This window comes from Pyxicephalus adspersus, chromosome 2 (assembly GCF_032062135.1).
Source record: "Pyxicephalus adspersus chromosome 2, UCB_Pads_2.0, whole genome shotgun sequence".
NCBI classification, from domain to species: Eukaryota; Metazoa; Chordata; class Amphibia; order Anura; family Pyxicephalidae; genus Pyxicephalus; species Pyxicephalus adspersus.
Genome location: NC_092859.1, coordinates 149,765,814 through 149,781,591, shown reverse-complemented (window position 1 = coordinate 149,781,591; position 15,778 = coordinate 149,765,814). Strand labels below are relative to the sequence as shown.

General features: G+C 38.5%; 2 protein-coding genes across 4 annotated transcripts in view; one reads left to right on the top strand and one right to left on the bottom strand.

Moving 5' to 3' along the window:
* The window catches only part of LOC140324691 (ADAMTS-like protein 5), a 60,600-nt gene extending 55,711 nt beyond the window's left edge, over positions 1-4,889 (top strand). Inside the window, exons 11-12 of the mRNA XM_072402766.1 lie at positions 2,138-2,209; positions 2,316-4,889. Coding sequence (XP_072258867.1) covers positions 2,138-2,209; positions 2,316-2,650 — 407 coding nt within the window. The 3' untranslated portion in view covers positions 2,651-4,889. The remainder of the gene's footprint in view (positions 1-2,137; positions 2,210-2,315) is intronic.
* Positions 4,890-13,484: 8,595 nt separating this feature from the next.
* Positions 13,485-15,778, bottom strand: part of SERINC4 (serine incorporator 4) — a 30,328-nt gene continuing 28,034 nt past the window's right edge. For all 3 annotated transcript variants that reach the window (XM_072402764.1, XM_072402763.1, XM_072402765.1), the window contains one exon: positions 13,485-14,194. In XM_072402764.1, coding sequence (XP_072258865.1) covers positions 13,987-14,194 — 208 coding nt within the window. In that variant the 3' untranslated portion in view covers positions 13,485-13,986. The remainder of the gene's footprint in view (positions 14,195-15,778) is intronic.

Sequence of the window (15,778 nt, the reverse complement as noted above, 5' to 3'; positions counted from 1 at the left end):
CCTGCAATAAACAATAAAGCACACAATCGGGTTGGTTTACTAAAGTGATATAGGTTGCAAAATTAATCAACCCACTTGCAAGAGGGATTTTGGTTAGCTCAGTTACAGTCCTGATTCCTTTAGTAAATTAACCCCAATGTATATTTCTGATGGTGTCAAGTTTTTTAGAATTAATTACTGTATATTTTAATAAAGAGTGAACGTTTAATAAGCAGTTGGTCCTTACAACCACTAAACATAAGAAAGAAAAACTTACAGATATAGCTAATATAAGTTTGACAACCACTTGGCCATTTTTACTTAATCTTTGGGGGTTACCATGCCTAGAACTGTATTTGTAATGGTTTTCTCATTGCATATACTACCTAGGTCTCTTTCCACAACCAGCAAAGCTTTTCCATAGCAGTCCTTGACAACAATTTTAGACTTAATCTACGGAAAAGCTTTAATCGGTACATCTACTCTGTATATACTGGAAAAGCCTGATTTAATGGGTCTACCCAGCTACTCACTGCTGGTGGACATGGTTGATAAAAAAGGGTATTTACGGAGTTTAGTATAAAAGATGTTTCAACCGTAATATTTACAAGGGATATGTTAAAATTTTACATTTTTTTTTATCCTGGAACATACCCAGAACATATAAAGGAATGTACCTGCTAAATGTTTAGATCTATTGACATCAAATGACATCTAGGCACAAGATTTTAGTAGGTCTATTCCAGATTTTCTTAACCTCTTTAACATGGAGAACCCTTGAAATAACCTTAAGGTCTCAAGGAACCACAGTAAATATTTGTGATATGCCTAGTTCATAGTTGATTAGCCTGGTGGTGAATAAGATGAATGTCTCCTACATTGTTGGCCATTAGAGAGATTGCCTTATAGATAGCCAAATAGATTATTGGTATCAGTGGTAACTGACCTAAGAGTCACAAAATGCCCATTGCTCAAGAAAGACCTAGAAACCTTTGGCTGAACCCTAGGGTTCTACTGAATCCCAACTGTGACACACTGGTCTATTCTATGCATTTTGTCAAAACAATGAAGTATATCCCTAATAAAAAGCTTTTTGTTTAGTATTGTAAATAGTAAGGAAGGCCTTAGTCCTCAATTTTTGACCATTCTAACAAATAAAAAAAGAATGGAACACAGAATTTTAGACTTGTCCTGAGAACTGAGAATTGAGAGGCAATCTTCCAAATGCTCCAGGGACAACTATGTAAGAGGAGAATTTGCCTTGCTTTGGTAGATATCCTAGGAAGGAAGAATCTGGAGATTGGATATGCAGTAAATCCATGAGTAATGGTATAGATTTGATCCCAAATTAGGGGGCAATGTGGGAGATCACCAGAAGATGTAAATCATGTGGTGAGGAACCACAGTACCAGCAACAGCCTGGGTGTCTGGGAAAATGAAATGGAGGACATGTAGAGTTTGGTAGCACCTAGTATTTTAAGGAGTTGTTGGGTAAATTCAATATGTAAGTTCCTGCTTAATTAAAAACAGCTGGGGGACGTTATCCTCCACCATAAGAAGCAAGGTGTATCAGAGAGGTAGTTTGTGTCAAACTGGGCTGCATCTGGCACATTTTCATTTATATTGGGTAAGACACCTGTGTACCCAACGAGGAGAGGAAAAAGTTTGTAAAAAGTGAGTGTTGTTCACCATCGAGGTCAGGTCTGGGTCCTTTTTAAAGTTTGAAATGTTGGGCCAGTGATTATTTTTTATAGATTTCCTGAAGTGAACATAAAAGCCCATCTTGTAAAGCAAAACTAAGCAGTTTATTTTGCAAATATTGAGCACAACTTTAACTGTTGCCCATGTGGCCTTCCCATTTCTAGTGACTTCTATTTTCCTCCAAATGTAAGATTCCCTCTTCACACAGGGAGGTTAATAGGACAAAATTTTACTATAGATGTTATCATGGAATGCATAATAAAGCACTTTGAATTTCCAAGATTTTAAAGATAAGGTGAGGATTGTATATTTATTATATAGTGTATATAGTTTGTTGTCTGTGTTGTATATATTATATTTTATATTACTGACCATACATGGAACCCTTTTTACCCTGCAGTTTTATATGTTTGATTGTTCTTTGCACAGCATTAATTGCCAACAAATGTATTTGCAGACAATTGTGGAAAATGCAGAAAAATCAAAGGATATCAAAATAAAATGAAGCAATATTGTCAGAAGGACTTTGGTAAGTCTGTGTGATTTCTTTTCTAGCTCTGCCAACAGACAAGCAGACCCATCCTAGCCGAAGATTTAGTTATGAACATGCTTTGATGTTTGCTTTGAATTTGCAGTGTTCAGAGGAAGAATCATCAGTAAGAAGATTGTGGGAAGAGAGACGCGTTATGATGTGCAGGTGATTGTAACCTATAAGAACAATTTCCCTATTCTGAGAAGAGAATATATCTGGGTTCCAAACACTTGTGACTGTCCCAACCTGCTGGAGAAAAGGGAATATATTCTAATGGCCAGGAGGCATGTCAACTACGAACATACTCTAAACCGAATATTGCTAGAGTCTCACAGCTTTGTGCGCCCATATAGACCAAAGGAGGACAAACTGCTCCGGGATCTTGACCAAGAATGTGCCAAGTATGGATACCAAATAAAGTCACAGCAGAACCAGTAATGCTTGTGATAAGAGACAATATTACACCGACAACTAATGATAACGGTTCCTTTTATATTGCTATGTGCTGTTTTTTTGTTTCTTGGATACAGCCCACTTGAATTGTTATTGGTCTAGTGGTAAAGGCGGACATCATGTACTATTTAATGATGGCTGGTGTTAAAACTAATGGCGTTGTATCCAAAGGAATGTGCAGTTAATCTGCTTAAAAACAAAGTAAAAGCCTGAAGGAGTGCTACATTGCCAAGGAAATGGGAAAAGTTCACAACGAGACAAGTAAACCAAAAAAATTGTATCCTTTACACATACATTCTCATAATATCACACTTAGAAGAAATAGGTGACACAGCCTAGGAGTTTGTGGCCAAAAGTAAAACCATTGATCTGTTCATCAGCTATGCTCGGAGATCCCCCTAACCTTGCCCATTCGGTCACAGTATTTATGTAAAGCCCAACATTCCCCAACAACTTACAGCTCTTCTGCTGCTCCTAGTTCTATCCCAACCACAATATTATGGGGTATCAGATCTAACCCTAACTGTATGCGACATGGCACCCCATCCTTATGTGACCAGATAAACCTGAGCACTACCCCATGGGAGGAGGTCATGGGATCCCCCAAAACCGGAACACCAAGTATTTTGCAATGGTGGAAAAAAGCAGAGATGGTAGACCGCTGATGATGTATAAAATGGTCATTGGTGAGCTTTTACACAGATACTGTAATTGGAATGGCCTGAATGGCCAAGTATTAGTGATTCTTACAAGTGAATTGAAAGTTACCTAAAATGTGCCAAGGATAACAGCAATACTGAAGAGCAGGAACCTTCGGATATGCAACAAACCAGTCTATGTGAAGCCAATTGGATTCTAGACCCAGGCTGCACACAATGCCTTATCTAACATTGCCCTCCTGGTGTTCAGACGTGTCTTCAGAAATCTGCTGCTCACCTATGGTCTTGAATGCAAGAGGGGCTGACTGATTTGAAATGGGCATGCTTTATATCAGTTTGGAGAAGCGTGTACAGCTTTAGGCTATGTACACATGCTAGATTTTTGTCATTGGAAACCATCTTTCACAATCATTTCAAATGACAAATGACTGACAGATGAATGAACGAGCACTGTACACACAGCTTTGTGTCAAGGGGGGGGTGGAGAACGAGCGAGTGGCACCCCACTGCACTCTTCTCCCTTTATTTCCATTGCACTTGTTTGTCTTTTGTTGTTCATGAATCTGCTAGTACAGATCCATGAACAACATGTGTCTGAGGCTCATATCGGCCGAGAATCATCTGACGTTAGTACACAGCCTTAGACTACAATTGAAGCACTTCACATACTGTAGGCGTCCATGTTTCAACAATTAGATTAGGTCAGCTATAAAGTCCAAGTCTATGAAAGATTAGGTCGGTTCTCCAATGTATGTGCCAAGGCATTTGGACTCTTTCTCTACTTGATAGATCACTAGTCAATATAAAACTTCTAGGTCAAGTTTAAAATGTATTGGTAGCCATTGGTAACTTTTTGATTTTCTGATGCATTAGGCTCCCATTATGTAAGATATATTAAGGAGTCTGGAAAGCATGTTTGGCACTACCTCTGCTACAGATGACATACGTATGTAGGCCTATAGAAATGACAGACACCAGGTAAGTCCGTTTTGAGGTCCAGGTACTTTTTGGTGTAGCTTCAGAGTTCTACCCTTTATTAAACAATTGCTAACCCCTACCCTCTCTATCCCGCCTTCCTCTTTGGTTGTTTATAACATGTCAGATACAAAGTCTCTGCAACAGTTGCCATGTTCCTATTTATGTCACTTGAATTAGTCCGTATAAAGGGACTGAAAATCCTTTCCTTATGGCTCCATTCAGGTCAAAAGGTTCCTGACAAGCACGGAAAAGAATGTCACCTTTGAGGATATAAACTTTAGTACAGTTTAGGTTTGAAAGGAAGAGGATTGGGGTTGGTTAGTGATAGGAAGACATGTCCCATAAGGTATCTTTTCTACATTCTAAAGCCACAAAGGTTTTCTTTGGCAAAACCTGCCAACTTGTGCATTTTACCTTCTAAACCAAATACAATTTCAAGATTTCCTATTTTTGCAAGCTATATTAAGATGTATATTAAGCTCTATATTTATATGAAAAAACAGAGAAATGCATCTGCAGTATGCATAATTTATTTTCACATGCTTTGGAAATGAACTTTCACTTATAAATGCAATGAGTTATGTAAACGTGTGCAAGATTTCCTATATTTATACAAGGTATTATGAACAAAAGGTGTATGTGAGGTCTGCTATGAATGAGATTGTGTATTTGAGTTATGTTTACAACACAGGTATTAAAAATAATGAACAAAGAAAACGGTTTTGTCTGTCATGCCAGCTGCCTCCATTTGGTGCACAACACGGTTCATAAGATAGATGTCCTCCAAAGTTCACTAATTTCCTAATAATAAATTATATATATTCTAGGATCCACCCAAACTTTATAGTACATCTTAACAATGGTGTGGCAATCAGTGTGAGAAATTCAATTTCAGGACTGAATCATAGCCAGCTCCTGCCATTAAAGTGCACATTGTCTATATATATATATATGTATATATATATATATATATATATATATAGATGTATATATGTGTATATTTATTTATCTGACCTCACTAATATCAATATGGGATATGGGAATATGTTCATGGGACACCAAATAAAGCACACATAGCAGACTTCTGTTCAGGATAGAAGTAGATGGTGGCATGTTTGCTCTTTTTGCGGATGCTAATGTATTGTTCGCTGAAATAATGGGGGAATAGTAGTCACATACATAGGTAAGCATTCAGGTTTATAGATCGCAATATGCCCATGGTAATGATGTGAGCATGGATGGTAATTTGGCAATTGGCTGGATTGTGACTAATTAAATGACAGCTTACAAAAGGTACCAAAATCTTAAATCTGTTGGTACCTTATGTATGGTAACAAGCTCTCCTAAATATGTTTTATGGGAAGACAGCCACTCAATGCTAGAATGAGGTTAATGGAAGTAAACAAAAGGGGCTAAAAGGAACCATATCCATTGCATGGACGGCGCCATATGACTGCACTGATTTGTTACTTTGGGCAGCTTATAAAAACTAAAGTAATTTCCCAAGTAGCTCTCATTATTGTAGCAAGGTACAATATCTATACAAGCTGATCCATGAGCGCAATCCAGAACATGTGTGTGCAAAAAATTAGTAATTTGATCAGTCAGTATTGGAATTTTTTTGCAAAACATGCTCGACCACATGCATAGATAGTGATAGCCATGTGCATGCAGATTTACGTACACTAAAAATGAATGAAATTATTGTCTTTTTCAAAATTTACTAAAATCACTTTAAAGTAGTTCATAGCCCTACAACAACTACCTACATTCTTAGAATTGGATGTAGGTCTTTAAAGTATATTTTAAAATCATACAACCTAAACACCCCACCAAGGCCTTAAAGCAGAACTAAATGTTTAAAATAAAAAATTGCACCTAGACAGGCCTTTTCTGCAATAAAATGAATGTACCTGCTTGATTGCAATTTTTTGCTCACCTGTCCTCTCTCCATCGTGGGTGTGGCCATCTTCTCCCAGGCTTATTCTAGGTGCTGGATCATCGGCCATCCTAATTATCCAGGCCGGAAAAACGCAATGCGTGTGGGAGCTGATTTAGTCTTGGCAGCTCTGGGGAATGTTAGGATATCTGGCATATCTGGTCATTCTACACAGAGCTTCTCAAGCACAGCTTAGTGCAGAATATTATTATGACACTGTATTTCTATAGCGCCAACATATTATGCAGCGCTTTACAAAGTCCATAGTCATATCAATACCTGTCCCTCAAAGGGGCTCACAATGTAATGTCCCTACCATAGTCATATGTCTTCAATACAGTCTAAGGTCATTTTTTTTTTTGATTAAGCCAATTAACCTAATTGCATGTTTATGGAATGTGGGAGGAAACCCAGGCAAACACAAGGAGAACCTGCAAACTCTAGGTCCTGGCTGAGATTCAGACCTGGGACCTAGCGCTGCAAAGGTCAAAGTGCTAACCACTGAGCCACCGTGCTACCCACAGTCTTAAAAGAAAAAAAAGATTGTGAACAGGCAGGTAAGTAGAGACATTGCCTTTCCCATCTGCAATAAAGTCATGCCTGCTTCCAGTTGTTAATTGTGGAACTAAAGTTTGGCCTTAATAAATACATGGGGGATTTTTAGAAATGTTATAATTCACTCTCTTCACTTTCATTATTGACTTTCATGAATTGCCATTTATGAAAAAGTTTTGAAGATGGCATATAATGCACTTGCATACTTAAACAAATGTCCACACTGGAAAATGTTTTACCTGTTCAGGTGACAAATCATTCGCCTATTTTTTGTCTGGTGACAACTCTCAGGGACAAATGGAAGAGTTCAATCCCCCCCCCCCCCCCCCCCCCCCAACTAAAACATGGACAGCGATAAGAACCTGACAAAAGTTCTACTCCTAAAAAAGCTTTATCTTTGGGGTTTGAATACTCTAATACAATAAATTTGAGCATAACTGTGAAAACAATAAGGATTAGTCTTGCCAAGCAAGATGATCATAAACTCAACACTTGAAGTCAATCTCAATCACCTGAACCCACGGCGGGCAAGTGTTCGGGAAGTCATGACACCTGGCCTGGACCATTCGCTTTCCAAAGTCTAAAAATAGTGATACTATTTTTGATCTCCTTATACTGTTAGTAAATTTAGAAATTATTTCTTACTGGCATTCATCATTTTCAGATGTACTCAAGTTTTGTTAATGGTAAACATTTTTTGAAGGAAAGAAATGAAGTCAGCGTTGACTTGCTGAGACACAGAGATTAACGTTATTTCTTTTTTCGGTATGACAGGTTGCTTAGAGGATTAGTCTGCTCGATCACTTAATTACTTCTCACGGCTGTGTAAATTGCCTTGTGTGCAAATTGTATTCAGGCTTTGCTGTCTGCAATTTACAGAAGAAAAGAGAAATTGCTGACATTATAATTGGGAAGCTTACTACATAAAATCCATTAACCTGCAGATATGAAGGAAATGTCATCTCAGTTTTATTACATCAAATTCAAAAGCTGGCTATGTACCCACTGCAATATTTTTACTGTTACTATGTTACAAAACATTGTTCCTATACCGGAGCTTCCAATTCCATATAGGTAAGGCCGCCATGAGGAGAGGGACGGGAGGGACTTCTGTACCGGGCTCCAGTGAAAAGAGCTTGACTTTTGCAATGCTAGAACTTTAGGACCAGGGAATTTCTAATGGCAGTCCTAGTAATGGACATGAGGGAAACCCAATAGTTATGCTTTGTCGTCAAGTTTTACATAGTATTTGTGTCTCTGCTGTGGCAATTTCCATTATCTTCAGGTGTGTTTGATGGGTATCAAAATAGTATATGAGGGACATAAGGGTTTGGTTTACTAAAGGAGTGTAGGTTGTTAACTTAGAAAAGGCAGTTTTCCCTTCGCTTAGTGAATAAGGGGAAGTTCTGTTGGTTCCAATCATGTGCAAGCTAAGATCTGATTATTTTCCTTGCAGATTATTGAGCATTTTTTGCAAAAATTGTTTTCATCACACTCACAAAACTTTGCAAAATGAACCCGCTCTACGCCTCCACTTTAGGGTATATACACAAGTCAGATGATTCTTGGCCAATACAAATGATCGGGCTTGTCTTGGGCAAGAATCTGACATGTACAGAGGATCACAGATCCGTCCAGCAACATCCGTCCAGTTTCCAGCAACGAAAACTAAGTGTACTTAGCCTTAGTAATTCAACCCCATCCAATCTGTCCAAGGGAGGCACAAATCTCATGATATAACCTAAAAAAGGTTCCAACTCTCAAAAACAAAAACAAAAAAATTCTTTGGGCTGGGGTTGGACTTCAAATTTGCAATCAGGCTAGGTCACAAATCTATAATTTAAAATAAATATTTAGCACTAAGACCCGCGCATGCAGCTTCTAAGCAGACACTTCCAGTATATCCTTGATAAATGGAAATTGAAAGGTCATACCTAAAAAATGGTTAACAAGCATGACAAAGCATTTCCTGACTATATTGGTATGTCGGCACACATGATGAAACCTCTAGTGTTAGGCTGCATACACACGTTATTGTCACTCAAGATGAAAGTTCATGCTTATCTCCGACAAACGAAACAGCTGTACAAGGGTCGCCCAACATTGTTTATTATTCCTCCATGGTGGTCTGATGAATAACCAATCGATAACAATCACTCCTATAGAGGAAAGCACAACTGGGTGCTGCTCGCTCCTCTTCTACTTTTAGACAAAGGGGCTATAATAAATTAATATAATATTGATAAGTACAGATGGATGTTAAGTGGCACCTGACATTTTGGCCACAGTTGGGTTTTATATAAAGTGTCCTGAATATCCTTTGATATCAATTTCTCAATTTATCTTGAGTAAGAACATTTTTTTGGAGAATTCTGTTTCACAAAGATCCTTTACCAACATATGGCCGCTGTAGAGCAATCTGTCTATGAATGAATGGAAAACTGGTGTGACCGATGACCATTGCTCATTGAGATTTTGATGAGCTGTAAAACTCAAAAGCCATTGCCGTTAGTCTCTGTCTGATTGGCAAAAGGGGAAAGCCATAAATAGTATGTGATAGGGATTTTGCAGTCATGTAATAAGCCATGAAATGGTAGATAAATGTCTTATTAGGGTTCCTGAATAAATAGATTTTTCTTTACATGAGTGGATCCAACTGAAGGTACAGGCTGCTGAAATATTTGCCAATGGTCTGCTCTACTCTAATCTAAACCCAAGCGTAACCATAGCCTTAGCATAAAACAAATAAGGGTTACCTATGGTAGGGAAGTGTTACCGAACTGTCTCCTCTACATTCATGTAAATAGGCCCTCAAGGTTGTGGGGAATCTTTACATGTTGGGCCTGAATTATTAAAGCTCCCCAAGACTGGAGAAGATAGATTATCATGTGAGAACCTGGATTATCTAGCAAACCTGGAATGGATTGCCTACAGTGGACCTAAACTAAAATTTTTACTTTACATAAACGGGTAGATAATCCTTTCAAAGCAAAAATATTATTCTTCTTTTTAACTGCAACACCCTTTATGTATAAAAAAAAAAAAAGGTGAAGCCCCTCCCCTTGGTCAAGACTGAATGGGAGCGGAGAGCCTCCCAGGATACCTATGTCCCGCATCCCGGGGGGCTCTTGGCTGCTCCTCCTGTGCATGCCCGAGATCAGGCATTGTAGGGGCATTTTCCTACACTGAGGGGAAAGAGATGCCTATCTAATTCATGCTCAGTGAGATTGGCACTTTTTTTCTCCTTTACAGTGGGCTGTCACCCAATCTCGTGACTTATCTAGTAGAGGGCCCAAGATGGCGGCGCCCAGCACTACCTCTGTAGATCCATCAATTGCACTGGTGAAGTTCTTGTTCAGGTCCCGCGCCGGGATAAAGGAGAATTTTAGGACTGCACAGGACCGGAACAAGAACTTTACCAGTGTGATCGAGTAATCTGCGTAATTAAAGGTAAATGTGATTTTTTTTTACATTTTTAGTTTTGGTTCTGCTTTAAATATCATTGCTATTAGTTGGCAAATGTTTTCAGTCCTGGACCAAATCCACTGGGTCTCTTATGATAGTTTATCTTATCTTGTCTTGAGGAGCTTTGATAATTCAGGCCCAATAAATCGTGTGAATACAGTGTGAATACCTCTCTCCTACCAATCAGCAAGCGCAACAAAATCATTATTTTTAATTCACTGAACATTCACCAATAAACACCAACACAGAAAAATATATTAGCTATGGTAGCATATGGCTTTGAGTGCTTTCTTTAAAACCTCTGAACAGATGTAATAAAATGATGAAGCTCACAGATGTTCACTGATATAATCAGCAGCTGCATCCCCTCTATCACCACAATGATATTATTCCACATTGTTTGGCTGTTTTAGATAACGTCATCAAGGCCAGATGGAAAAACCTTGTGCAGATACATCTTAATATTAATGACCATAGGACATGGAATCAATCTGAAAATAGTGAAATGGTTGCATGGAGAAGATAGGCTATCATGGAGAACCCAGGAGATCCATCAAAGCTGGAATGGATTTCTAAACAATGATTTGCTATTACCTGAACAAGATCCATTCCAGGTTAGCTGGATCGGCCAGCTTCCCCCATGATAGTCTATTTTCACCAGTCTTGGAGAGCTTTAATAAATCAGGTCAACTGCTGATACTACACATGCTTGCAGTCCTCTCTCTGGTTTGACTGTACAGACAATGTAATGTCCTATAGCTAATGTTGAGTATACTGTTAGGAGAAGCTTATCTGGCAGGCGATCCCAAGCTGTTCACCATCACAGTATCCAACACCATAATTCCGTCCAGCAACGTCACTTGCAGTAGCAATGAGAACTAAGAAATAGCAGCAGCCCCTGCTTCCCTTTAGCTGTGCAGCCTGAGATGTAATTTATGGGCATCCCCAGCACATACTTTGAGGCTGTACACAGCTGAAGGGGATTTTTGAGGCCGATTCATTCCTGATCTCAGTCCTGAGCTGTCATTGGCTGCCGGGGCTTTATAGCTTTTCTGCTCACGGTCCCCTGTAACTGTTTGTAATGTTAAGCTGGGCTGACCTGCTGCTGGTGTGTGATTTCACTTGATTTACTGTTCCTGACCCTTAGATTGAATGCTGCCTCGACCGACCTTTTGCATGTGACTCCCAACCTTTTGCTTTGAATTTCCCCTTGGATACCTCGTCTGGTGGACTGATCACTTGATTTGTTTGGTACTTTATCAGTATTACAATACAATGCTACACTACACTGGTATTCATCATTATATCTAATTCAAATTTTGTTAAAGGCACAAAAAATGTTTAAATGGAGAAACTCTATATATATATTAGTATGAGTATAATATGTATTTTTTTTTAAATTTAAAAAAAATTATTTTTTTTTTAAATAGATTTTTTATTTTATTCAATTTATTGTTTTAAAATGATTTTGTGTTTCAAACTTTATTATACTCATACTATTATATTATACTGTAAAATAAATTTTCATGAAAAACAATGTGCCCCTTTTAGATATATAAAACCGGAAAGAAATGAACCGCTAGGAAGATTAAACTGCACTGCACAAAAAAAAAAAAAACTGTAAAAGGAACATACAATTGCCTCATGGAATCAGGAAGGAATTTTTTTCCCCTGTTGGTGCAAATGTTACCAGGGTTTTTTTGCCTTCCTCTGGACCAACTATGTCCATTGGGTTTGATATCCGGGATATGTTTATTTCCCCAGTGGTTGAACGTGATGGACTTTTGTCTTTTTTCAACCTAACCTACTATGTTACAAGTCAACTTTAGGTCCCCTTCAGGCTTTTGTTGTGGTTCCATTGAATATTTGGAATTGTATCCCTAAGCACAGTAGCGGGCAATTAACTACTAAAAAAAAGTTTCCTTTTATTTATAGATAAAAATAGAGGGGGGAAGCTATCATTCTTCCATGGCTTGTGCACTTCAGCAATGTAATCTCTTTGCTGTAATTCCTATCCTTCTCAGAGCTCTGGAAACAAGCCACAGCATAGGCTGATAGGGAGCAGTTTCCCCCTTGTTCTATATCTGTACATAACTATTTACACACAATGTTGTCATGACACAAAACAGCACTGTGTTTCTAAACAGATCCAATGGACATTGACCCCTCCAGCTTCAGAAATCCTGACTGTTCCAGTGTAAGTGCTATACTCATCCGGTCTGACCTTGTGAGTCAAGGTAATTCCCTCCCAGGATTTTATGTTACACTTCAGGTAGCTCTGGTGCAGTAATCCCATTATGTATAGATGAGAGCAGAGGTATGCAGACTGCACAGCTTGTACACGAGTGCCATTGTGCTGCCTGTCGTTGTCAATGCTACATGCCTTGCTCCCAGGATACATTTCCTATAAAAATATTTGGCATTTCAGGCAATGAAAAAAAACAATAAAAGGTGGAATAAAGCTTCAGAAAGACTAGAAGAGTTAATAGCTTTCCTTCATTCACAAAAATTAAACTCACAACAAGGACAGCCTTAAAAAAACAACCTTGTAAGCAAGTGTCATTCATTCCTGGAGCATTTCGTGCCTTTTGCAAGGGTCAGTGCAAGAATGTCAGTTCACCAGATTTTCCACTGTAATGCTTCCCTGACGCTTAATTTATTGAGCATTGGGGGAACTTTTTATATACTGCCCACACAAAGACTTCACCACCCTGTAACACTGTCCATTCTGGATGTGAAGTCAGATATAACAGCCTGTTACAAAGGTCTGAGGGGTTCCCTCAAAAAATGGGCCAATAAGTCCAAATTTTAACAACAAAGAGGTACACCCTGTTGAATCATTGTTGTTGGATTCAACAGAGTGTACCCCTTTGATTGTGTAACCCAAACAGGCATTTTCTTGTAGTGTTTGTTGCACATTTTTAGATCTTTTTGAGTTAATGTTTTTAATGGCATTTTATAAAGTTATGGTTTTGATATTTATTTGTAAAAATTTGTACTTATTGGCCTGAAAAGTCCAATTCTTTGAGGGAACCCCTCTATTTTATATTATATTAGGGATGTGGCCTTGTAAGAATGAATAGGGTGGTTAAATCTAATAGGTATTGTTGATAACAGCCTGTTACACAAAATATACATTCTCTTTATCAGATGATTTTACTGCCTGACAACACTGCTGGGCCGAAAGCTCTCACTTTTTTTTACAAATGCTATGATTCTACCATTGGATCATTAACTATTGATTTGTTTAATTGTCAGTTATCTAACATACAAAATGTGAAGAAAATAACAATCCATGATAGTAAATGCAGTGCAAATGATAACTGACGTGAATTAGCCAATCCAATTTCTGGAAAATGCCTGTGGTCAATGCCACCGTATCCTTATATACCATCTTCTCAGTCTTCAATTCATGAATCCGATGTTTGTTATTTAATCTTACCATACAAAAAATGAGAAATTGGAAGGTTTCTATCAAACAGAACATTAAGGATTGTATTTGACTTGTTAACGTGAGAGAAAGTATGACTGCTAAGTATGTATGCATTGACTCAAGGGTTATAGTTTATATCCCCTCTGATCAGCAAATATAAGTTGTTTGTTCAGCGCTTATCTTTTCATCCAGTTTCCTCCAAGCACTTTGCAGTAGATTCCTTTCTTTACCCATAGAAAGTGCACTGATCTCAATGTCTTTTCTGAAGGTTGCCACATCTATAAATAAGTTACTACTTAGAAACTGTGACTCTGCGCAGTTGTCTTCGTCCTAGCATGTTCTGCGGAGGTCCGTTCCTCTGGTTTTGTCCGGGAAGGCATGTGGGTGCCAAAAGAATCCACAAATAAAGCAGGACACATGTCCAACAAGAAGCCACCTTGATCCAAAACGTGGGCCAGCTACCGTGGGTAAAGATGGATTCGAGAGATGAATTTTCATAGCTACAAAAAGAAAAGGGATCTGCATGAGAACACAATGATCTTTAAACATTAGTCATGGTGATAATTAAACATTACTCATATGTAGGGTGTATCATGCGAGGTGCTCACATAGATTACCATGGTGTGTGACCTTATGAATACATAGTAAACAGCTTGCTGGGATAAATATTATTCCTCTTTAAAGAGCACCTGTAATACTGCAAAGGAGAAATGAATTATAGCTGAGTCTTGCACACCTAACTCCTCAATAACCTGTCCTGGCTTCGCTGACGGAATAAAGCTCACCGGTCTAGAGTAGGCCTTACACCAAATAAACTGAATATACAAAGCATATGATCTAATTTCTCCAAATCCCTGCACATACCTGTATAGGGAATCTGTTCACCTGTTTCCTAAACCAAATCTAGAATCTGTGAAAATAAATACGCACAATCTCTAATTCGTTACATGCACTGCCTCCTTTATTAGGAGTGTTTAGGAGCCTGGAGTGATGCAGAGGGAGCCTACTTTAGCCCCACTTTTAAAGCACCATCTGATCATGTTTGTGATATAAACACACCAGAAGGCCATCATGGGCACAACATTCCTACTATGAACAACCTGCCTGTGTACCCGGTATGATTTACAGGATGGCATACTTTTTCAGTAGAACAAAATATTTAAAACCAGAATAAACCTAAAACTGAACAAGCCACATTGTAAGCAAACAGGTTTATAAGTGCATCCAAACAGTGTATAGAAGCACATGGCACACACATTTTCTGCTATATAGACCAAATGTGCTTGCGCATTGCATTACAGATATTTCCTCTTATCTCTGAATCAAATGTTACCATGTGACACCCAAAGTAAAAATAAATAGATGCTAGAAGCCATTTCCCAGCATCCCTGTATTATAGTGGGAAGCATGTATCTACATGAGGATGGCGGAATTTGTAGTTTACAGAACATAATTGCTTAGCAATTGTAAGACCTCAGTTTGATAACAGGAAGTTAAAAGGCACAATAAGTCTTAAGCTTGTGTGGATAGGTGCACAGCTACAGGATTTTTAATCTGAAAATCTTATTTTTAAAAGATAATACTTTTAAATTACACAAAATTTGCTAATTTGAGAATTAGAATGGACACATGTACAGTGGTCCACTAGCATTGTTCATCTGCCATGGCAGATCGATGAATGACCAATCAGGAATGATCATTCTATGGAAAGGTGAACAGTGGATATTGCTTGTTCGTCTCCCCCTCTACATTGAATAGAACAATAACGTGTGTGCAGTCCTCGAATGTTCATCTGCCACTGGAAATGATCACGAAAGATCATTACCTACAACAATCATCTGACGTTTGCACAGGGCTTAAGCTAAGACCTAGGTACAACCATTTCCATGCAGCTCCTTGCCGGCAGCTCAACCCCACGGCTACATTAGTTCTTAAAGATCCAGCATATTTTACAGCTGGCGGTACTGAACCGCATACCATCATCCTATGTTTTGGCTGTAGCATGTAGCATCTCACCCGAGCCACATGGGAAAGTGATAGCTATATTGTACATTCACCATCATTCTGAACATAGTAATACTTTG